Source organism: Dreissena polymorpha, chromosome 3 (genome assembly GCF_020536995.1).
Source record: "Dreissena polymorpha isolate Duluth1 chromosome 3, UMN_Dpol_1.0, whole genome shotgun sequence".
Taxonomy (NCBI): Eukaryota; Metazoa; Mollusca; class Bivalvia; order Myida; family Dreissenidae; genus Dreissena; species Dreissena polymorpha.
In genome coordinates this window covers 110,587,405-110,612,985 of record NC_068357.1, presented here as the reverse complement: position 1 = coordinate 110,612,985, position 25,581 = coordinate 110,587,405, and the positions used below count along the sequence as shown (strand labels likewise).

The following is a 25,581-nucleotide window of genomic DNA, read 5'->3' as shown; positions in this document are numbered from 1 at the left end:
GACACCATGCTGAATGTGCAAAGCGTGACCCCGTGACGTGGTTTTGAACTCGGCATGACCCATATTCGAACTTGACCTAGACATCATCTAGATACAACATCTGACCAAGTTTGGTGAAGATCGGATGAAAACAACTTAAATTAGAGAGCGGACACTTAATTCGGACCGACCGACAGACCAACAGACAGACCGACAGACAGGCCGACCGACAAGCTCACTCCTATATACCCCCCTAAACTTCGTTTGTGGAGGTATAATTAATTCATTCCAAAACATGTTTGTTTATCAGCAACTCAACATAAATCAGAGTATACCGCTTAAATAAACACCAAACATTGTACCATGACGCTATGAAGAAAACAGCATCGTTTGGTAATGTATTATATTTCATAAAATTATTAAGTTATATCCACTTCGTAAGAAAAATGCGCCGCTTCAGCAGTTTATAGAAGTGTTTATCTAATGATGCCAGGTGCACAGTATCATAAAACTTGTATTTGAAGGTATATTCTTACTTCGTCTGAAGATCATTGACCTGTTATACGTGTTGCTAACAATCATTCTTACCAGTTGTTCTGTGTGTGAGTGTGTGCGCGTGTGCGTGTGTGTGTGTGTGTGCGTGTGTGTGTGCGTGCGTGTGTGCGTGCGTGTGTGTGTGTGTGTGTGCGTGCGTGTGCGATTGTGCGTGTGTTTTTACATTAGACACGACAGAATGGCATAATTATAATGTGTCTCAGGTTTTCGTTACAAGCATGATAGACAAAATTATGCGAATTAAAATCTATAATTTTATATTTTATATTTATAATTTATAATTTTATAATCCATAATCCACTGTTTTATAATTTGTCTAAATGTATAAAACTTTTTGAATATGATATTTACGTCTGGTCTGTAAGCCACTTCGTATGCAAAATACATGATATCACATATAAGTATTAGTTATTACTTCAGTGGTTCCATATGCACATTATCGGAGACAATGCGTTCTTACTTTGTTTGAAGATCATTGAGCTTTCTTTCATGTAGATTACACTCAGCTTCAGCTTGTCTTGACCTTAAACCAAAACAATACCCTAACAGGCATTGATAATTTTAATTACAAACGACTTAAAATTACAAAATATGTGTATTCATAATATGTTAAAGGGATCTTTTCACGCTTTGGTAAATTGACAAAATTGAAAAAAGTTGTTTCAGATTCGTAAGTTTTCGTTTTAGTTATGATATTTGTGAGGAAACAGTAATACTGAACATTAACCATGTTCTAATATAGCCATTATATGCATCTTTTGACGATTTTAAAACCTAAAAATTATAAAGCGTTGCAACGCGAAACGATTGAATAATTTGGAGAGTTCTGTTTTTGTCGTTAAATTTTGTGAAACTACGAAGATTGCTTATATAAGGTATAAAATACGTCAAATATGTGTATTCGGCGGAATAGCTCAGTAGGCTAGAGCGTTTTTACTTCAGGACTCTGGCAGGACTCCAGGGGTCACTGGTTCGAAACCTGCTCCGGGCAATGTTCTTTTCCTTTTTTTCTTTTTTTTCTTGATTTTTTACTGGAGCTTTTACGATCCAATGTTTACATTTATCAATATAAAGCATTTAATGAATAAGTTAAAAAAAAGGCCAAAATCTGTGAAAAGGCCCCTTTAAAGACCCAACAAAAACACGGTATGAATACCGAAAGGTAACTCGAATTTAATCGTAATACATTGTTTACACAAACTGTATCAAATTAATATACTAACACAACAGTTATAAGCACATACACCATACATAATATATATATGAATCTAACTTTAACTGTGTTTTATTTCATAGACCACAAGAACACTAGAACATAAAAGAAAGAAAATTATACACACTAGAACGACAAGTTTTGGAATTACGTACACGCAAACACATTTTAGTATTTAGTTCATGTTTCTAAAGAGAATTACATGTTAACCATAGTGTAAGCAAAGGTCATACTAGTTGTAAATAATTATATTTGTTATTTTACTTACCGATGCCATTTATCATAATAAGATGTACTGGAAAGTATGTGTTTAATTTGACTAAAGAACTTTGAGCTCTTTTGGGTGTTGCGTACGTTAAACTTCAGCAACGTTTAATCTGATTACACAATGAGTTGAACTGGTGTATTTATTTACACGAGAAATGATATATGTATCACATACAACGTATATATCCTCATCATTGTTGAACATAAAACGGAAAGATAATGTAAGTGTTGTTGTATCGTTATAATATAATGACACAAAATTGAGCGATGCAAGTTTAACCTTTTACATAATCTATATATCCCTACACAGGTTATTGCAATTAAGTGTTTGCTATAACTAACAAATATATGTTCTTACCTTGACTGAAGTTCATAGAACTCTTTCTCGCGTTGCGCAATCTTAGTTTCAGCAGCATTTAGCCTAAACACAATTTACAGCACTGAATTAACATAATGTGTATTTACAGGCTAAACAAATTCAAAGAAGTAACATATAATTTATTCAGCCCTTTTGAAGATTTTTAATTTATACAAAACAGCTCAAGTGGTTAGTAACATAAAGAAACAAGAATGAATACTTAATAAATTCAAAGTTGCGATGAAATACATACCCCCTCTAAACCACAACAAACTACAGGACAAGTGTTTATATTAACGAACAATTTACGTCGATTATGACAATAGCCCTTGTATTAATTTTCACCGAAGAATGCAAGTGAGCTTATTATTTCCAACAATGTCCTACTTATAAAATGATGTTTAATACAATGAAGAAAATACTAATAAATCACAATATGTAATTTATCTCTGCAACTAACTTTCACTAAATATTATCCATATCCTTAGATAATACAAGAAAGACAACGATAACCATAGAACACATTTACCAATCAAGTAGAGCGGGAAAAAACACGGTCGCATTAACCGCGCAGGTAAGTTACTTAAGGGTTGTGAGTGTTAACAACGGCGTAAGGAAAAACACCACGGAAATAAGATGAAAGATGTAAACTCATGAAAAAACAAAACAACTTGCCGATGGACAAACCAGTGGCGCCTTCACTTAATATTATGTCTGACCGGTTATAGTGTAATTATAGCTTCTGCAATCAATTTTGAAAGACGTATGCATATGTTAATGCAAAATGTTCTATAAATGATTTAAATGCTTATCTCGATTTGTAAATTTGAGCACCAGAAAATATAATCTTACTGTGCCTTGAGATCCTTGTACTCTTGCTTGCCTCTGTTACATTCAGCCAGAGCAGTTTTAAGTCTGGAATAAATAGTCACCGATTGCAAATGTACATTTTACAGGTCAATCAAATCTATAATATTGCGCCGATACCTTAAGTGATAATGAACTGTGATCGGAGAGACTGAAATATTTCTTATTAACAATCATATTTCTAGAGCTTTTGTAACAGACATGACGAATACCCCAACATGCCGCATTGACACAGAATATTGTGCATGTTGTCTTTTCAAACACAGCGGACACCATGCTCAATGTTTAAAACGCACTAAGTGACTCCCTGACCTAGTTTTTGACCCGGTATGGCCGATGTTCGAACTTTACCTACACATCATCTAGATACAACTTCTGACCAAGTGTGGTGAAGATCGAATGAAAACTACTTGAATCAGAGAGCGGACACCATGCTGAATGTGCAAAGCGTGACCCCGTGACGTGGTTTTGAACTCGGCATGACCCATATTCGAACTTGACCTAGACATCATCTAGATACAACATCTGACCAAGTTTGGTGAAGATCGGATGAAAACAACTTAAATTAGAGAGCGGACACTTAATTCGGACCGACCGACAGACCAACAGACAGACCGACAGACAGGCCGACAGACAAGCTCACTCCTATATACCCCCCTAAACTTCGTTTGTGGAGGTATACTTAATTCATTCCAAAACATGTTTGTTTATCAGCAACTCAACATAAATCAGAGTATGCCGCTTAAATAAACACCAAACATTGTACCATGACGCTATGAAGAAAACAGCATCGTTTGGTAATGTATTATATTTCATAAAATTATTAAGTTATATCCACTTCGTAAGAAAAATGCGCCGCTTCAGCAGTTTATAGAAGTGTTTATCTAATGATGTCAGGTGCACAGTATCATAAAACTTGTATTTGAAGGTATATTCTTACTTCGTCTGAAGATCATTGACCTGTTATACGTGTTGCTAACAATCATTCTTACCAGTGGTTCTGTGTGTGAGTGTGTGCGCGTGTGCGTGTGTGTGTGCGTGTGTGTGTGTGTGTGCGTGCGTGTGTGCGTGCGTGTGTGTGTGTGTGCGTGCGTGTGCGATTGTGCGTGTGTTTTTACATTAGACACGACAGAATGGCAAAATTATAATGTGTCTCAGGTTTTCGTTACAAGCATGATAGACAAAATTATGCGAATTAAAATCCATAATTTTATATTTTATATTTATAATTTATAATTTTATAATCCATAATCCACTGTTTTATAATTTGTCTAAATGTATAATACTTTTTGAATATGATATTTACGTCTGGTCTGTAAGCCACTTCGTATGCAAAATACATGATATCACATATAAGTATTAGTTATTACTTCAGTGGTTCCATATGCACATTATCGGAGACAATGCGTTCTTACTTTGTTTGAAGATCATTGAGCTTTCTTTCATGTAGATTACACTCAGCTTCAGCTTGTCTTGACCTTAAACCAAAACAATACCCTAACAGGCATTGATAATTTTAATTACAAACGACTTAAAATTACAAAATATGTGTATTCATAATATGTTAAAGACCCAACGAAAACACGGTATGAATACCGAAAGGTAACTCGAATTTAATCGTAATACATTGTTTACACAAACTGTATCAAATTAATATACTAACACAACAGTAATAAGCACATACACCATACATAATATATATATGAATCTAACTTTAACTCTGTTTTATTTCATAGACCACAAGAACACTAGAACATAATAGAAAGAAAATTATACACACTAGAACGACAAGTTTTGGAATTACGTACACGCAAACACATTTTAGTATTTAGTTCATGTTTCTAAAGAGAATTACATGTTAACCATAGCGTAAGCAAAGGTCATACTAGTTGTAAATAATTATGTTTGTTATTTTACTTACCGATGCCATTTATCATAATAAGATGAACTGGAAAGTATGTGTTTAATTTGACTGAAGAACTTTGAGCTCTTTTGGGTGTTCGTACGTTAAACTTCAGCAACGTTTAATCTGATTACACAATGAGTTGAACTGGTGTATTTATTTACACGAGAAATGATATATTTATCACATACAACGTATATATCCTCATCATTGTTGAACATAAAACGGAAAGATAATGTAAGTGTTGTTGTATCGTTATAATATAATGACACAAAATTGAGCGATGCAAGTTTAACCTTTTACATAATCTATATACCCCTACACAGGTTATTGCAATTAAGTGTTTGCTATAACTAACAAATATATGTTCTTACCTTGACTGAAGTTCATAGAACTCTTTCTCGCGTTGCGCAATCTTAGTTTCAGCAGCATTTAGCCTAAACACAATTTACAGCACTGAATTAACATAATGTGTATTTACTGGCTAAACAAATTCAAAGAAGTAACATATAATTTATTCAGCCCTTTTGAAGATACCATATTAATTCCAAATGTAAATGTTATTTAATGTTATAATATGATTACCTGAAATTTAGAAATCGTATACAATGCTATAATTTATCATTCCAATACATGTTTGTCAGCAACTCAACATTAATCAAAGAATACCGCTTGCATAAATATGAAGCATTTTTCGCCAACGTTATGAAAAAACAGCATCGTTTGACTATGTATATGTTTCAGAACAGTATTTAGTTTTATACACTGCGTAAGGAAAATGCGCTTCGCGCTTCCGCGATTGCTAAAATATATTTGCCCATGAGTCATTGTTTGGTTTAAAACGTGAAACATACATACATGCAGAATAAAGGATGGACTACACGAACAATCTCAAAAGAAAACACACATTTTACGTCACATGCTTGATGTAGTTCTTACGATCCGTAATTCACACGCACCAGTGATTGGTTATCAAAATCCAAGGAAAGCTACTCGTCCTTTAACCCAGCTGCCGCTGATGAAGAATTGTCTTCCCTGCGGTTATGCGGGAAGCCTCGATGAGGAAATCCACTGAAAACGTCTCCAGAGCGCTGACCGTATCCACGTCCACGACCTCTAGCTGGCTGATTGTTAGAGTAACCTGCTTGTTGCGGCCGGCTAGCTGCAGCTAACGTTGCGGTCGACCGCAACGTTTCTAATGATTGCGAGTTCAACCCTGATGTGTTCTTTTGAAGAGCACGAAACAATCTAGAGGTTGTATGGTCAAACTGGCTTTTGACAATCACAGCCGCGTATTTGTCCTGCAAGTATATGCACTGAGCGTGGGAAATCAGGAACAACTTATCCAATGTGTTTTGTGTCAAAGATTGACCTGGCTCGAGCGTGGCCAACAACTTTGCTGACGTCTCACTATACCGGCTGCACTTTGTAAGAATGTTCAAGACCGGTTGTTCTGATCTCAGGACTCCTTGACGGGATTCGTTAGGTTTGAGCTCAGCCGGAAGCCTCACTCGCGAAAGAGAGTCCTTCAACGCTGAAAATTCCCACTGGATGTTCGTCGGCAATGTCCCGGCTGCGGTAAAAAAACCGGCCCCGGGGGCCACAGGAACGTGGCTGTCTCTCGTGGGAGCAAAACTGCTAGGACCCACTGATAATCCGCCTGGATTCTCGTCCACTGGTGAACTATACATCTTTGCTACTCCGTTATTCAGTATATGTTCGACTTTGTCCAGTTTCTCGGTCACTAAACCCATAAACTTCTCCATTTTTCTTCCATTTAAAAAATGGCGTCCTAACTCGTGATTGTACAAGTTGAGAACGAAGTTGTGACGTCACACATATATTACGCAACAACAGGTAATACAACCTGGTTTGTCACGTGACTGCTATTAAGTTTATATACAACGAATACAATATTATTCCTAAGTCATTAACATAAATAAACAACTTAGAACTATTAAAATATGTTTTTCTTATAATAGTATATTGCTGCAAAAGTTGGTAAGAGTGATAAATTGTCTATTTGAGTAGTGTTTTTTACAAAACAGTTTACTTCTTTTGTAGTTCCGACAGGTCTTTTGTAGATTTGTCTAATGCTTTCTGTTGTTTCTCCTTCTCGTGGATTACGATCTGCAACCTGCAATATAGTTTATTAATTAATAGTTGATTCCATTACTAAGATAAGGTTCTCTGCAATAAGTACTAAGTTTTCTTAATGGTATCGTCCTGAATTTATTAAGAAAACGACTAAATAAATTTAGAACTGTTAACGCATTGAATAATTAGTAAAATGTACACAAATAGTTTTACATTATTTTATATAGTTTCCTTCTGCCTTTCAACACTTTGAAAAAAATACAGTCAATACCTGCTTGAACATGTTTTAAATATCAAGAAACTATTTTATTGAAATACAAGTAATTTTGTAATTTTCCTACGAGGGTAGTTTGAATCATTTTATTATCTAAAGCAACGCACTTCCAATAAGGAGCATTGTAAGGAAAGGCGTGGTATTAAAACTTTGCTGAGGATGAACGCTGTTTATGTCTAATGAGTTCATTTTTTTAAATTAGAACTTAGCTGATATATAGAGTTTAGATTTTAATTATCGATTTTTCGTTAAAGATACTTTTCTAATAAAATGTATTTATTTCCGACTGTAGTCTACGGTCAACCACGAAAAAGGTAACCCCGTGACAATGATTAACGTTTAGACTATCATTTAAGAATAAAGTGTATCAATGGAAACATGCTGCTAATATGAAATGTAATAATATGTATATTTATTTTATGCTTTCCGGTGGTTTATAAAGAAATATCAGTTATATAAAACTGATATTTCACTGTTTCAAACAGTGAAAAATAACAGTGAAAAATATGGATATTTCTTTATCGATATTATATTATAATATTGTTTTACTGTGAAATGACGTAATTTTTTCGAAGAAATGACGTCATTATTCCAGCGAAATTCTCCAGTTAAACTCTTTTACAATGTAAATAAACGGTGAAAAAAGGCATAAAATAAAAAGAAAATTTGTTGGATTCGGTGGAATACCGATTTTAATTCAGTCGTGATCATAAAAAATAAATATTTTCACTCGTGGCTGCGCCTCTCGTGAAAATATTATTTTTATGATCACTCGTGAAATAAAATCGATTTACCACCGAACCCAACAAATATCCTCTATATGTAATAGATGATATCATGGTAAAAAAAAAAGTTACCATAGTTTATTGTAATTCATAGAAAAACCTTGAAAAAGTGTCCACAATCATGGCAAATTTCATTAAATATATTAATGTAAACAAACATGGTCAGGCATACCACAGTCAGACCATAGGCATATCATGGTAACTGATGATCACAATCGACAAGATTCAAAGTCAGATTAAATACCATAACCAAACATGTTTTTGATCACGTTAAAACATGATCACAAGTGATAAAATGGTTGATTCGTTAAATGTAATTCTTTACATGTTTTTGTTCAAAACAAAAAGGAACAAAAAGCGCTATATGATAGAATCACATACACAATATAGAACATACATAAATGCTGACAGTTACTTGTTATGGATTTCAGACACTTCTTTTTTCGCTTGGTCCAAATCTTCCTTTTGTTTCTCCTTTTCTGCCGAAACTTTCTGCAGTCTAAAATTCATTTGCAATTCTGTGATTGTACGTTTGGCAGATGGGATCAACCTCAGAAACATTATGTGGGATTGACATGTAATTTTGGTTTACTAAATGTAAGAACCTTTGCAAGCTATCAAATATCTTTGACATAACTAGCTTAACATATATTTGATTCGTAGTATTTTTAAGAAAAGTTGAGATAAAATAGCAAGAAATATAAAGTTTTGTACGATCTATTACCGGAATATTTCTTTAACGTTCCAACGTTTAAAGCTGATAAACATCCACGAAAAAAAATCTTACTGCATTTGCATATTCTCAATGTCATCCTCTACGATATCACTTCCAGCATATGCTGAAGGAGACCTTAAATAATAAATTTAAGTATTTGTAAATGGTATAATTCCAACAGCGCATTGCATGGTCACATACTGTCCTGAACTCTTGTTTGACATTTGTAGACAAGCTTCAAGTCGTAATTGCTGTATCAAAGAATAAAAGAAAAGAACATACCATAAAGTCAAAATTCACAGGCTGAAGAATTGACATATTTTTAAATGATTTTGCAACATTTAATGAGCATATTTAGACATCCATAGCGCCTGATTCCAGTATCCAATTAACTGTCGTACTCGTAACTTAATAGCAACACGTACATTAAGGAGATCGGTCGAAAACTTGAACTTCACTAAAGATATATTTAATCGACAGTGCGCTTTACGAACTATCATGAAATTATACAATATATCTTTATCGTCCAGTTGTTATCGTTATCCTTTTATCTTTAACAGAATTATTTGAGACTGACATGTTGCCAGTGAATAATTTTATTGTTGTGTATATTTACACGTTACAATTAATTCGAAGATGGCTTACTTGCGAGTTGAATTTCGACTACCAGGCTTTTCTGTCAATGGAGGCTGATCGTTGTTGATTTTCCCACGACCAGTTGGCTTAATTGGTCTTGATAGGTCAGACGACATTTTGATTGCGATATGTAGTTTTCTACTCAAAAGAACCTACAGGTGAATACACTAACAAGTGCTATAATAACAGATGACAGCTGCTACTTTGAAAAGGATAATAAGTACTCATTCATAGAAGCAAAACAGTATTAACAATAACAATGAACGTTTGTTTTTACAACCGGGATCTCTATATACCAAATGTTTGTCACAGCAATCGCTGAATCTTTTAGGTCATAACAAAAAATCCGGAAACAACTTTTATAAGAACTTTACAACACGTATCTTATACACAAGGCGATCAATTATGCTAAATATCAGGTTATGAATTCAAAAAAAAAAACACAAAATTACTGGGATCATTCAATAATATATGTTAAACATGGAACAAGAATCATCTGAGTTACACTCATTGTAATGTCATTGAAATCGAAAGTAGGAATAAGTATACGAAAAAAGAGAAAAGTAATATTAGTTTTGATGTCATGTTATAAAGAACATACGAACACGTTCAATTTATGCTTACACGTACAACATATTCCTTTAAATGCAAGTGATTGTATTCAATTTAAAACTTATATCTGCATTCACCTTTCCTTCAAATCCGAAATTAAATTTGTCGAACTACTCAATACAATTCTAGTTACGATTTGTATGATCAAATATTGCTAGTCTAGTGAATGGTAGTAAATAGCAACGATTGTATTAACAAAATGCATGTCGTTGTTTGATAAAGTCTAGCTGTTCGTGTATACCTGCGAACAGAATGGGTACGCATTGCATTGAACGTGAAATTAGGGATTTAGTGTGCGATATTTAAACTATGTCAAGCATATGCAATTAAATGTAAATAAAGTACTACAAAGATCTGATAAAAAAAAATAAACAGAACAATGAGAATACAAAGACGTTTTTAACATTTATTTAGTAAATATTAGTAAATGTTGATGCGTGTTTATTGCAAAACAATTCCAAAGTATAGTAGTTCTGTGTTTTCTATGTTACAAAACGTTCTATTGATTTGGCATTTATAATTAAGGTTATTTTCGGTAGGTTATTTTGCAATGTTTTTGATTGAATTGTTGTTTTTCTTAGCGTTATATGTTATTTTTATTTGTAATAAGATTATTATCAATATACACATATATCTATGCGTATATATAACATACACCATTGTATTACCGAGTATTAATGAAGTTGTTTACTTGTCGTTTGTGATTCTGCAATAAATTGTTCTTTTCAGACTGATTTCATTTTTGTAAAATGACTCTGTACATAGCTGAACAACAAATGTTAAATTATGGATTCGTGTTGTCTTGTGGAAAATAAACAACATCATCAGCATTGATAATCTTTTTTGTTTCTATATATACATGCGCATAATGCCCATATTACATTTAATGAGAATTGTTCGTCCACAGGAAATAACATTAATTGAATATAACTGTAAACTAGACAACAAGCCAATCTGTTATTCTACAAAGGGGGGGGGTATTCACGGCTAATATAATACGGAACATGTAAGTTATATACAATGATATAGTCGATATCTAAGCAAATATTATTTTATGGTAATACATGTGTTACGATAACTATCATACAGAATAATGGTTTACAATAGACATCAACTGGTCCGCGAAACATAAACCAATTCAGTTTTGGCACACACTTTATATTAATTTTACCTCGGACATAGTAGTACTGTGGGCGTGTTTTTGTACGTATCCAGTGCACACTGCCGTTGTTAAACTCTTTTAAATATCAATAATCATTGTGTTGCAAAATATATTCGTTACAGTCCATTAAAGGAAGAACCATGATTTATCATACCACTAATTTATCATACCACTACATTGATATCTGCCTGATATAACGATGCACTATACATTTTGTTATCATGTTCAACATGAAGGTCATATATCGGTCGATATGTGGAGGAAGGTCATATTACTTAGATTTAACAAATAAGTTATATCTTATTGTGAAAACAAGGAATCAGATTCATCAAAACAAACAATTAAATACCACGATGTCTGACATTTAAACACCGGAAAGCATCAACAACAGCCAAAAACATATTTTGCAAATATTAAGAATGAATGTGTTTATGCTGATGACGTTATGTAAAAAAGGGACTACTTTTTAGACACACCTTCCTATGGAAATGTCACCGATCAAAGGTCATGTCAAAACGTGCACTAAATATAAATATACAAAAACAAAAACAAGTCAAGTAAAACAACAACACAAATATTAATAAAACTCAATGCGATGTGTCTTTTTTAATGTTAGATACGCAAAAGTGATATCGATACAATTTACAATAAAATTCTATGAAGATAATTTGTAGTGATTAACTCATTAAAGATAAAACGTTATTTCATTTTATTGCATTACGATTAGTTTTACATCTTTTGCGGAAGTTGTCACACAAAGACTTCCAAACCAGTTTGGAATATATATGAGTGTGTTCAATGAGCCACTTGATAAAGGCACACATTAAACTGTCAATATGGGTAAAAGTCATAGAGAAACTCTGACTGAAACTTAATCAATAAATAAAAACAGTCAAAACATGCCAGACAGTACTTTAAAAATACCAACCGATATCAATACGTCAGGCCAATCAGCAGATAAAACAAATAAGTCAGAGCTCAGTTTCTTGTTCACAAATAAGTATTTCGCAACACGTGAAACAAGGATACGATTTCATAATATGTTTTGAATAATGTGTGTTGCTTATACTAGGTCAAATGTAGAGAAGACGGGCGTAATTTTGCAATATGTTATTGTTAATAGATGTTCGAGCCGAACTGCCTTAGCATTGTAGTATCAAACAAAGCTAGTACATCCGATTCAGTCTAAGAGTTCAGTTTTCAAGGCAACCCCTGATGCAGAGGGCAATACAGATAGAAAGTTGTATCTAACAGTTACGGGGCCTTTTGTCTCGTGTCATGTCCGCATCGTCTATCTGGTTAGAATGTTGTGTTAATAAACGAAGATCTAATACATTTCAATTTAAAGTTGTGAACGTCTACTAAAATGAATTATTATGTGGTACTTGCATTAAATGCTAAATTTATTGTAAGTAGTTATTCACATTGTGCTGTATTGATAGATTCAAACATATAAAGTTTACAGTTAAAGTTTTATTTCATTATCGTCAGCTAACAACTCAAAACCGTACTTAATTTGGGCTATCAGTGATCTACCCACGAATAAATCGCAATTTGTATCCTCTATCAATATCAACAAAGATAAGATGCTATATTCAATTCAAACACTGGTGATATTTTATTTGCACAATGTATAACTATTACTAATTAACTGCTAAATAGAATACAAAACATTCTACTTTAGTCTAAGTAAAACCCTATTTCTCGACCGAAAACAATTAATGATTAATATATTAACTGTTACCGTTACGAACTTATATGTTTGTATTGTTCCTTGGTAAAGAATAATTTTAAAAGAAACGTAATAGCTGATAATAAGATATGTTTACTAAAGCAATTTAGTAGAATACACTATACTCATAATGTTTTCCAGAAATTTCTGTCTCAACACCTTAACTTAACTTCTTAATCTTGCATTTTATGTCTTGTATACACACATCATGCTTAAATTGATTGATGAACATTTGAAACGAAATATTAAAATTAGACAGTAACAAATGTTCGTAAAAATAGTTAATTCTTACCTGCTCTACAGCAAATGTACCAACTTTCGATTTCTACAAATAGAACTGGCGAAGTATAAGACAGAGTTGTCGTTCGCTGTGTTCAGCGGCAAATAAAACCGTGGTTTACTTACAAAACAATTGAGGCCGTTCAAGAAGCTAGAGAAGTCATTAATGCTAGAAACAATTGCAATAATCTAGATCGAATATATTTATTCAATCCGTTTAAAAAATGTGTCGAATAAAAAATACGATAAAGAAAGTTTAGATGCGAATAAAAAAATATAATAAAAATAATATATATATAATATAAAATGAAAAATGATTTAAAATGTACAATAGCGTATATATTGTCCTAAAGTTTCTATTTATTATGATATCACAGAAACGCAAATTAACAAAACGTTCTATTTTAACGGTCGTTCCCACAGATTGAGGAACTATAACTACTTCCCCTTTCTTTAAATATCCACTTGCGTCTTTATATTCTACCGATGGTCGCTCCACCAACATAACATCTCCGGTTTTTAGCTTTCCCTCGACAGCTGGCGTTACTTCCGCGGAATACTCTACAAACTTTTCTCTTATTGAAGCTTCAAACTTAAACTAAAGGGACAATACTGGTTGCGAGATAGACATCAACCAACAAACATCCGCAAGTTATTTTATGAACTTAGTTAGAGTAAACGTAAGTTCGGAATGTTGAGGCGTCACTATATTCTGTACATGCTCCGTTGTCTTTGTCTTGGCGTATATTTCCTGAAAGTGTAACATTATGATTATAGAACGTGCTTTATTTACAATTATTTTCCATGATGAACTAAATAGGGTTATAAGTCTAAGACAGACATGTAAATATTTGACGAGAATCTGGTTTTTTGCCTTGTGTGATACAGCGTGATCCTCGCCAATAAATATGAAAACTCAGCCAATACAGGACACCCGCGGCTAATAGAGATTCGACCAATCAAAATTTATAATAAGCAGGAACAATACGAGATTTGTAAAATAAACAAATCAGGATTTGCTCTACCAAAACTCTAAATATGTTTTGATAACGCTCACTATTTAAAGACTTTTGTGTTTTATCAAACCGTTTTAATTTAAAAACACAAAATAATGATGTGATTTTTACTTTTGCATGTGTATCCGAGCGAAGAAAAGGCATTGCAAAGTATATACAAAAACAACCCGGAACACACAGAATGAAATTTGTAAATCAATTGAACTATATTTTGGTTTATTGTCTTGTTATTTTTTTTTAAATGTGTTGTTTACCTGCTAGCTATAGAATTGTATCAATGTGTGAAGTAAGTAAATTATCATTTAAAAAAAACACGTTCATTCAGATGGTATTCACACTGCATTATGCTGCATGCCGTTATCGAGTAAAATAATTCAACTATCATTTTCGCTTTTATTAAACTTCGAACAGTTTTGGCTTGCTGTCTTCAGCAAAAATAAGGTCATCAATTCAACACATTAATAACATGTTAATATAAGAATAATAAACTACATAATTTAAATGATGTATGACATTGAACAAGTTTAATAAATAATTATCTTCCTTGTACATGACTATGACATATTGTTTGAATAAGAATCTAAACTTGATTAGTATGATGTCATCCAAATTGACGGTTACACATATATTAATATACATAGAAAGTAAAAACCACTAAGAAAATCCGGCGGCATAGGAGCATTTGTCAAAAACTGTATATTTCCATATATTGAAGTTATTGAAACTCAATGTGAGAACTAAATTTGGTTAACATTATGTAGTAAATTTAAAAATTAAGACGAGGATCTATTATTTGGTACAGTCTATGTGCCTCCAATGACGTCACGTTTTTATAGTAATGATGACTATGAAATGTTTGAACACGAAATTCCAAATATATGTAACAAATATTCATATGTATATTTATTTGGAGATCATAATGCTCAAACAGCATTTCAAATATACCTGATGATGTAATAAATAATATCATTAAACATATTACAGAAAATATAGTGACAGCTAACCAATCCTATCTTGATAATGTAACAGAAAATTTAAACTTACTTTTTATTAATAGTGCTGAAAAAACATTCCCGCCCTAAACAATAAATATGTTACCAAACATAATAAAAATAAGCCGTGGTTTGGAATACATTGCAAAAAGGCAAAAAAGCGCAATAACAAGGCAGGGAAAATATAATCAAAACCCATCTGAAGAAAATACATTTATACTTAAATCATTTTGTAAAAAATATTTAAAGTACAATGAATAAATTTATAAATGTATTTAAATAGAAATAATAAAAATAAATTACGAAATATGCAGAGTAAATGCCCGAAAACTACTACTTGAAATATATATATATAGAATTAATGAAGGCAGTCCACAGAAATGCCAACAGAAGAAGCCATTTATAAACATTTTAAAGAAGCTTGTAATAACTATAATCATTGCACGGATGAAACCGATATCCTAAATAATTTTAATATAGCAAATAACTCACTAAATATTCTTAACTCATAAACAACCCTAGAAGAAAGCACTTAATGCATGAAATCTCTCAAAAATGGTAAAGCAACAGGAATAGATAACATTTGTAATGAATATATAAAAGCAACCAGCCATAAATTGCTTCCCCTATATGTTTATCTTTTCACCCTGATTGTGAACACAGGAATCTTGCCTATTTAATGGACCCTTGGAACTATTATTTTTATATATAATGGTCAACAAAACTTTAAAGTCTGTTACACTGACCTGATTAAATCACGTGACCATGTCTACTTCACCCGCCAATCACTCCACAACGCGCTTGCTAATAACCTATATTATGTTTTAATATTTGAGGATACTATACATTTAAAATGTACTACGCCCAGGTAAAAGTCCAATAACTAGGTCAAATAATCAATTGGACACCCACCCCCCTTTCCGATTCCCTAAATAATTTTTACCTAGGAAAATGTATGTTAGTTTGCCTTAGAAGATCTCACCTAACCATGCCATGTGAAAAATATGTTTATATTACTATATTGTTCTGTATACTCATGTTTTGCAATTGTAACTTGAGTTAAATAAAGTTCTGTTCTGTTCTATTCTGTTCTTAATCATCGCTTCCGCCCTGCGACTAATTACCGCCACCTAATGGCCACGATTTAAAAAACATTCACCCCCTTTTACATACAGTTAATAATCGCATCTACCCATTATATTGTAACACATATACTATTTTGTATTTTATTACAATTTTTGTTAACAATGTTAACAAAACATCAACATATGAATTCACCATGATTTATTGCTAACGACATAAGTACAACAATATATGTTTATAATGTTAAGATAAACATTAAGTGGTTTACAATGTTTAAGCTAACAAAAACGGATTCCCCTTTAGTAGTCATGGGTCGCGTATAGGATGGCATACACCTGATTTGTGTGGCCCGTAGGTCATTATTTTGTAGGCTTTGAGTGCATATTTTTTTGAAAGAAAAATTAGTATCACAAGATATTAATCCGCAAGCAATTGTCTAGGAAAGTAGGAAATTATCTAGTAAGAAATTGGATATTGAAAGTGGATCATCTCTGTATTCAGAATTGTTTTAAGGAATCAGGCTTATTCCGAGAAAGCTATTTTAGCAGTGCATGCTTATAGCTAAGGCCAACATCTTTTTATTATCTTTTTTACGGGAAATTTTTCAAAAACAAAATGAGTCGGGGGGAATAAATAAAAATAAAATAATGAAAAGTGAGCAGCCCACCAAAATAATAAAAATAAAACTGTCTTAACCGAATTTTATTTTATTTTTGAAAATTTAAAATCTCAGCCAATTTAACATTATGTTAACTTGCATTAACCTTTAAGTGTTTTTCATTACTCTGTTTAAGAAGCTATTTATAATAATAGTAAACATACTTTTATATACATTTATATGTAAAAGCACCTTTTACATGTATATTGCTTTAATAGAGACTAAACAAGCCAGGTGTGTAGTGTAGTATAGATATCGTTAAACTTTTGTTGAGTGTATATCATATGTATGTTTATAACACATATAGCATGCCTTTGACTTAAATAAAAAAAGACTTAAACACTTTTGACATTGTTTAATAGCTTTAACAACCAACTTTCTATCTTTCATCCATGGGTGGAATATGCACAGTAAAAACTACTTTTTATACAACAGACTTGCTTTACATGTATATCATGATAATTTGTATCAATCATGAGAAAAAACTGAGCCATGTAACAGGTAAATGGCCCTTGGGGCGATTGCGACCATTTTGGCTCCAAAATCTTTAAGGCTTGGTTTCATTCTAAATACTCTCCATAGCGTTTTGTTGCGTTATGTTTAAGGGCAAATCACTACTGACACAAGGGTGTTGCACATTTCATGGTGATGACATATGTGAAGTTTTAATTTAGTCGCTAAATATGTGCAAGTAGTTTGCTTCACAAACTTAACACATTGAAATGTGTATGCTTACAAATGACCTGACCGACAGAGTGACTCCAATATACTCCCTATCAAACTTTGTTCGCAGGGGTATAACTTAATATATTTACAGTATCATTTAACTATATATCAGATTTTTATTAACACAATGTGTAAGTAACCATGGACAGAAAATTATTTCAAAGAGATCTAATTCGGAATAGAATATTAAACACTTTTCTTCTCTATATCAATTATCAAATTAATGTAACTTCACATCTGGGGACAAAAAATGATGTTTTGACAAATTATGAAAATCAGCATAATAGACAAACAACATCTTACTATTCAACTTTGGAGTCAAATATATTTGACCATATATCACTATGTTAACACAATATCACCATGTTAACTGAGACACACATCACATGACAAGACTATTTTTGCTTGATAGATTTTATAACATTTCTTGTCTTCACTGGTTTGGTCAGTTTACACACACTGCATATCGGGTGAACTATCCCAAACTGATCTCTCAGTCTTGCTATGTCATCATCGTCCACCAAATCTGTAGCATCACCACAGTAGAAGCATATGTCGTCAAGCAGCATCTTTTAACCTTGGAAAAAGTAACAAACATTTATTTATAATAGTACTGAATGTTGTCAATTTTAAAGTTATTTTCATCAAAAGTAGAACAATAGCTCACGGGCATCAGATTTTAAAAATGTATACAATAATATCCTTGGTCTAGACACTAAATTAAACTAGAAATGTGTAACAGACACTGATGCCCCCACAACACGTGTTTTGACACAAACAAATCTAAAGTTAAAAAAAAAGACAAAGGGCCATAATTCAGCCAAAACTGACCGATTCTATACGCCTATTTGTGTGACTTTGACTAACATAGTAAAATCTGTACCTACTGTCATTTTCTTCAGAAGATGTGTTGCATACTTTTCTCTAAAAATAGTATAATTATATACGGGTGGTTGGAAAATGGGATTATTGATGCAAGTGCCTGTGGTTTAGTCCTCAAGTTCATCATAAATTTACGTAGAGTATTAATTCTTGGACATTTTCGGGATGTGGATTTGTATCAATAAAAATATTAAAGGATATACATTTTAATAAGTAGCAATAAATACGCATAAACCTATCCAAAACTTCTAACAACATTGTTATGTTCGGTGCAACCTCTGCAAACACGCTAATTATCTTAATATTAGTCAGCAGCTGTGTTATGAAGATTTAGTTTTTGAATTGAATTGACTTCTTCTCCATCTTTAATTAATTTTATCTTAAAATATTCGCCAGGCTCCACATTATTGTTCACGTATGTCGTTTACAAAAATACAAAATGAAAATCATTTGTAAACTACTCACCGATTGGCTAATAGCGTGTGGACTTGGCTGAAGTAGCCAATTAAAATCGCTGACGCTTTACAAGTCACTTGGGCACAACGAAACAATCCGTATTATGAACAAGTTTTTAAAACCACTTTCGGCAAGCTGTGCTATTTTTTTTCAAGCTTTGAATAAAATACCAGGTCGGCGTGTGAAATGTAAAAAAAAAACCCGAAAGTGACTTTTATATTTATTTGTATTTGTCGCAATATAGGGTCTGGCGCTCCCGTAAAACAAACAATAAAAAAATGTTGGCCTAATGCCTTGCTTTATTGTTTTCTCTCGCACAGGTCTTCGAATGCTTTTCAGTAAATTTTCGTCTGTTGTAAGTGCCAATTATTTACTCCGAATCTAAAATGTATCGTGTCTTCATGTGTTGTTTTCAATACAAGCTATTGCTTGAATCGAACAGTTCTTTATCCGCCCTGGTCTATTACGTGTTATCAACGCTAATGTAAGTTAATTCGGGTGGGTTTCATACTGAATGTGTTTTAAACGAGGTGCTTCGGTGGCGCCCAATTGATCAAATTCAAGTAACGAGCTTTGAAGTTTCACCAATGGTTGACAATTGATAAGTGTTGTCTACGGTTAAAGCTTAGTTGAAAAATGGAGAGGCATATGCATTATTCATAGTTTATAAATGGCTTATACATGTTACTGAATATTTAATTAATTGAACACTGACAGCATCGTCTAATAACATGTTAACTCATAATTTCATTCCTTTTTATTTTTCATTATTTAATGTTTGTTCGACAACGACAAACACTCAAAAAAGGTTGAAATTCAAAAACGTTGCAATTGAAGAAGAAGTGCAAGAGTAAGTCTAATTGAATAGCAAAACGCTGATCGAAACTCTATCCGTCTCTTTGTAAAAAGCGACAAAAAAAACTTGCCCAGCGCTGTATTCAGGACAGAGAGAGAGAGAGACAAACGAAGGAAACTAGGTGCAAGGCAAAAAGAAACAGTTATAATGATTAGTGTACAAATCAAAATCATAGACAATAGGAAACTCGAATAATTAAACAATTGTGATTTAAATTAACAATACAATTGTAAAATCGTTAACAAGCAGTGTATGCCGTAGATTACACTGTTCACAATGTGATAAATTTCCATATTCTAAAACAAAACAGATAAATGGATAAAATAATTAGTTGTGTTGCTTTATACCTTACATGTGACTATGAAAATGGCTTCGACTGTGACATAAAATAAGCTATTTTGTATCATAGTATCCCGATTTATATAGCTGTAATATATGCTTTGTATGTACAAGAATCTCGTCATGTTGTAAAACACAATATTAAGTTAGATATCAACTGAGAATCGGCATATGTGTTGTTAACGCTCAAAGCGAAGTTGAACACTGCAAACGCATATTCTCAATAAACGAGCGGTCAATACAAACCTCTTGACAGTGGTCATTCAGACGACAACTCCCATGCTACCAAATATAGTATGGGGACCCGGAATGTGATCAATTACTCGCAAAACGTGTATTAAATGTTTAGAAAGCTATATTTCGGCGTTTTTATCAATAACCCACATTGTTAACCATTTTTATTTGTGTAATTTATAACACCGATAAACGGTGTGTCCACCTAACACAAACACCGCCGTATGCAATGTTCTATCAAAACTCCACAAATGTCGAAAGGAAAAAGCTACACGATACACAAAGGTACATTTAGATATGATAATTTTCATGAATATAACATGGCGTAAATCTAACAGAATATCCAAAAGGTATTTTTGTCAGTGTCATGGTACCGAACTAAAACTGGATACGGGAATTTGATGTGTAAGCGGCCCGGAAATCTTACTCGCATTAGTAACGACTAGTCGCGGGTTCCAGTCGTGGTCCGTCGGTACACATGTCATCACCTGCCGACACTTAACACGGATATAGCTCTTCTGATGGCGAAGAAAGTCATACAAGTACCCATTTGCATTCTTAAATAAGGTGATTTATATGCCAATACAGTTAATCTCACAATGTAAAGAAGTGAAACTCCAGCTGCTGGAGCAGTATTGAATTCTTATTATAAACAATTAGTTGGTCCTTTATAAGCGGCCGATTGCCCAAACAGTACAAAACAGAACAAAACGGCATTGGGGGTTTAAACCTCACACTTGGCCCAGTAATATTCATGATACATTTAAGTGTAAATAAAATTTAACCTCATAACATTGTAAGTCAAATTAAACAATAATAAAAGGGAATTAAAACGCATTCAATTTAATTACCATTTGATTACCATTTAATTACTCAATGGTAGGAAAGATACCAGAGCAACAGAGTTACAACTTTTTGAGGAACGATAAAATGAAACTACGAACAAGCAATATTACTTGTTGCATTTAAGGAGACACTAATAGTATGCTTTGCAAAGAATGCCTGGGAAACCATTAGTAAAAAACACAGGTGCAAATTTTATACTAGTAAATATAAGCTTAAGTTTCAAAACGTCAGAAACCATTTTTACAACTAAAGCGCAATACAAGTTCAAAATATGGCGTGTGTGCAAAAAAGGGACTTAACTCTCCTTATGTCGAAAACACAAATACTGCACCATAACACTAGAACGCAATTTTATATGTTAATGTTATGCTTCTTAAGACTGTTTTATCGTCCACTCTGTTATGCATATTTAATGTACGCGCTTAGCAAAGATCTGACGGCTGACGAACGCAAGGACATACTGGTGCAAATCTTTACGTCCTTATCTAAACAAATCGATAACATACACATTTAAGTGCACACTGGTTGAGCATAAAACTTAAAAAAAGCCCTTCATAGTTGATGAATGGTTATTATTTGTAAAACGTTGATACCAAAAACGTATATTAATCATAGAAAATTATATCTGAGACAACACTTTGAAAAGCAACAGTGGATACGCAGAGGTTCTTAAATTTTGACAACATGTACACATGCTACCACATCGCATTCCAATACGCACAACAAACCTCACCGCACTTATCGTGATAATAACTGGGCTAATCTTAATTATTTGTTTACATACATGCATACTAAAGATTTCTGTCTAGATTAGTGTATATATTATTGCAATAAATTAACTGTGATCAACTTACACAATATAGAGGTTTTATGAAGCAGAATGTATTTATATCTCAATTCTAGTTATTGCCAAAGAGAGATATAACTATATAAGGGTGGAAGAAAACAGATTGCAGCCAATTGAAGCTTGTTTCGGTCTTTATTAAAATTTATAACACTGCGTTATTTGGAGTCGATATTTATGAGATAAAATACTTTGGCGTTAAGCGTTACACATATATAAGTATTTCAAAATCCTGTATATATATATATATTATAGGTTAATGCCGAAGAGCGCAAAGCGATGCGAAGCCGGGCTAAGGTTTGAACTCGCGATCTATGTAGTCAAGCGACGTACTGAGTTAGCCAACCCGGTAAGCAGATAGTTTAAGCGCTATATGTATGCTCTGTTGCTTTGTATGGCTACATAGTCGTAAGTTCGACTCCCACTTAGGTTTTAGTTTTGACGTTTGATTTGCTTTTTTACATCAAGTATCGTTTTACGTCATATTATAATTAGTTCACATTTTTGTAAATCTAATTTCTAACATATTATAGCATCTTCTGTAATAATATTCTTTCTATAAAAGCATTAGAATAATACTATTGGTTTGTGTAATGTTCTTCACAATATTGATGAAAGTAATGACAAAAACTATAATACACAATGAATTTAAATGTTCAATACCGTATATATTTTGACAAGTTTCTTTTATTAACAATATCACAGAAACGCAAATAAATAAAACTTTCTATTTTAAACAATGATTTCCACACATTTAGGAACTACAACTACTAAACCTTTCTTTAAATATCCACTTCCGTCTTTATATTCTACCGATGGTCGCACCACCAACAAAACATCCCCGGTTTTTAGATTTCCATCGACATCTGGCGCAACTTCCGCGGAATACTCTACAAACTTTTCTGTCATTGAAGCTTTAAACTCAAAATTAAGGAACAATACTGGTTGCGAGATCGACATCAACCAACAAACATCCGCAAGTTCTTTTATGAAATTTGTTAACGTAGACGTAAGTTTGGAATGTTGAGGCTTCACTATTTTCTTTACATTCTCCGTTTTCATTGTCTTGTCGTATATTTCCTGAAAGTATAACATTATGATTATAGAAAGTGCTTTATTAATAATTCATTTCCACGATTAACTAAATAATGTTATCAGTATTAGTCTATTTGACATGTAATAATAGGACTAGAATATAGTTGTTTTGGCTAGCGTGATATAGCGTGAACTTCGCCAATAAATATGAAAACTCGGCTAATACGAGATTCAGCCAATCAAAAATTAAAATAATCACGAACTATAATAAATTTGTAAAATAAAAATTCAGGATTCGCTCTACCAATACATTTTACATGTTTTGATTACGATCAATATCTCAATAATCTAAGACTTCTAAGGTGGATTATCCCGTTTTGATTAAAAAACACTAAATAAAAGAGTGATGCTTTGGCATAAGTATCCGAGTGAAGAGAAGGCCTTGCAAAGCATTTACAAAAACAACCAGAACACACATAATGAAATATTGTAAACCCTTAAAATATCTTTGGTTAATGGTCTTGGTATGGTTTTGAAATAAATTCTGTGTTTTCCTGCTAGCTATAGAATCTTATCCATGTAAGAATTAAGTACATTATTATTTAAAAAGAAAAACGTGAAAATTAGATGGTATTCTCACTGCAATATGCTTCATGACGTTATCGAGTCAAATAATTAAACTTTCATTAATTTGCTGAATATATATTTGCCTTAATATTGAGCTTCGAACAGTTTTGGTAGCCTGCTGTCTTCAGCAAAGACATTGTCTTAAAAAAAAAAAATCAACTCATTAATAACAGGTTAATATAGAAGAGTTCATTACATTATTTTAATGATGTATGCCATTGAAAAGTTTGTCTAAAATAACCCGTGTAAGTCCAAATGCAAAGTCTAATAGTATTAAAACAAATATTTGACTTTTACTGCGACATGTTCCGTTGGCCTTGATTAAGAAACTGGCGCTTACGCAAAATATTCATAATCGCCATGGTCACTCTTTAGGCACATTATTAATATGGTTATTCGCCCATCATTTCTTGACAAATTATTATAATTATTATTGACCAAGAGTTATTTTTTTCTGTTGGAGAAACTTATTTAAGAATTTTTGTTCTAGCACGTAACGCGCCGTCACCACAAGCCTACCATTATTTCCAATTGATTTCAAAATTATATATGCAATAAATTGAACGAGTGAAACGGATGTATGCAAATTATATTTCGTTTTAGGCTTTACTATTGGCTCACTTGGAATAATGCTTCCCCGCCACACTTTCACTCCATGCATGTCGTTTCTGCAAGTTGTTATCATTATGGTCACTTCAGAAAATCCGTTCATTAGTATATCCGAATGTTGACCGTTTAAGTGACCTTGATCTTGTATTATTATGCACGATAATCATTTCAATTAGACTTGTCATCTCAAGTCATTTTAAATTGTACTCGGTTTAAAGCAATCAATTATGTACACTAAACACAGGACAATGAGCACACGTCATACAGAATAACATTCTAGTCTGCTGCATTGAGAACTTGTATCAGTCGAGTTGGTTCAGTGAAATAGTATCGCACGAATGACACAGCCTAAAATGCGATTTTACTTTACACATTCAACGTGACTGATTACACCCAGATTATCATTGTAATGTTTTACTTCATTTGTTATTATCCTTTTTTGCTTATTACTAATTAAGTTCAAAACAAATCTAGAACTATTTTAAACCAAGAATTATTTGTGTTCCGCAAAACGACATTTACTTCAACGTATCAAAGTGTCGACCGAAAAATGTGTCCAGCTACTTAAACTATAAATTAACGAAACACGAAAGGGGCGTCAATCGTGGTATTTCAGTTTAAAAAAAACGAATTTATAACATTGATAGGTTTATTTTATCATACTCATACACAATTAATAACATGTCAAAAATCGGATTCATATAGAATAATGTGTAAGACAAATGTATGTCTTATCGCTAAAAGAACTCTTGAATTTGTATAAAAATAATTTTAAGGAGGATTACTTTAGAAAGATAATCATAACGTCGCTAGGGCAACAACCATGTTGCAGCACGTTCATAACATAGTTTGGACTTTACGTCCGATATTTGTTATGTAATATTCTGTTAAAAAACGAATTGCAAATACACCTTTTATAATGTTAAACCAAAATAATGTATCAG

At 32.7% G+C, this 25,581-nt stretch overlaps 2 protein-coding genes across 9 annotated transcripts in view; both read right to left on the bottom strand.

The window, feature by feature from the left end:
* Window positions 1-13,524, bottom strand: part of LOC127871005 (paramyosin-like) — a 31,754-nt gene extending 18,230 nt beyond the window's left edge. Inside the window, exons 1-10 of one of the 7 annotated variants that reach the window (XM_052413611.1) lie at window positions 13,448-13,524; window positions 9,659-9,787; window positions 9,086-9,148; window positions 8,714-8,797; window positions 7,196-7,279; window positions 5,517-5,579; window positions 4,655-4,717; window positions 3,225-3,287; window positions 2,373-2,435; window positions 995-1,057 (exon numbers count right to left, since the gene is read on the bottom strand). In XM_052413611.1, the coding sequence (XP_052269571.1) occupies window positions 995-1,057; window positions 2,373-2,435; window positions 3,225-3,287; window positions 4,655-4,717; window positions 5,517-5,579; window positions 7,196-7,279; window positions 8,714-8,797; window positions 9,086-9,148; window positions 9,659-9,765 (653 nt within the window). In that variant the 5' untranslated portion in view covers window positions 9,766-9,787; window positions 13,448-13,524. Of the gene's footprint in view, window positions 1-994; window positions 1,058-2,372; window positions 2,436-3,224; window positions 3,288-4,654; window positions 4,718-5,516; window positions 5,580-7,195; window positions 7,280-8,713; window positions 8,798-9,085; window positions 9,149-9,658; window positions 9,802-11,432; window positions 13,394-13,447 lie in introns of those variants that run through there. The other 6 variants (XM_052413609.1, XM_052413610.1, XM_052413612.1 and 3 more) reach the window with 6 other exon arrangements.
* A 154-nt stretch (window positions 13,525-13,678) lies between these two features.
* LOC127871006 (uncharacterized) overlaps window positions 13,679-25,581 on the bottom strand; it is a 28,086-nt gene continuing 16,183 nt past the window's right edge. The window contains exons 8-9 of one of the 2 annotated variants that reach the window (XM_052413617.1): window positions 23,180-23,446; window positions 13,679-14,185 (exon numbers count right to left, since the gene is read on the bottom strand). In XM_052413617.1, the coding sequence (XP_052269577.1) occupies window positions 14,087-14,185; window positions 23,180-23,446 (366 nt within the window). In that variant the 3' untranslated portion in view covers window positions 13,679-14,086. The remainder of the gene's footprint in view (window positions 14,186-23,179; window positions 23,447-25,581) is intronic. The other variant, XM_052413618.1, reaches the window with a different exon arrangement.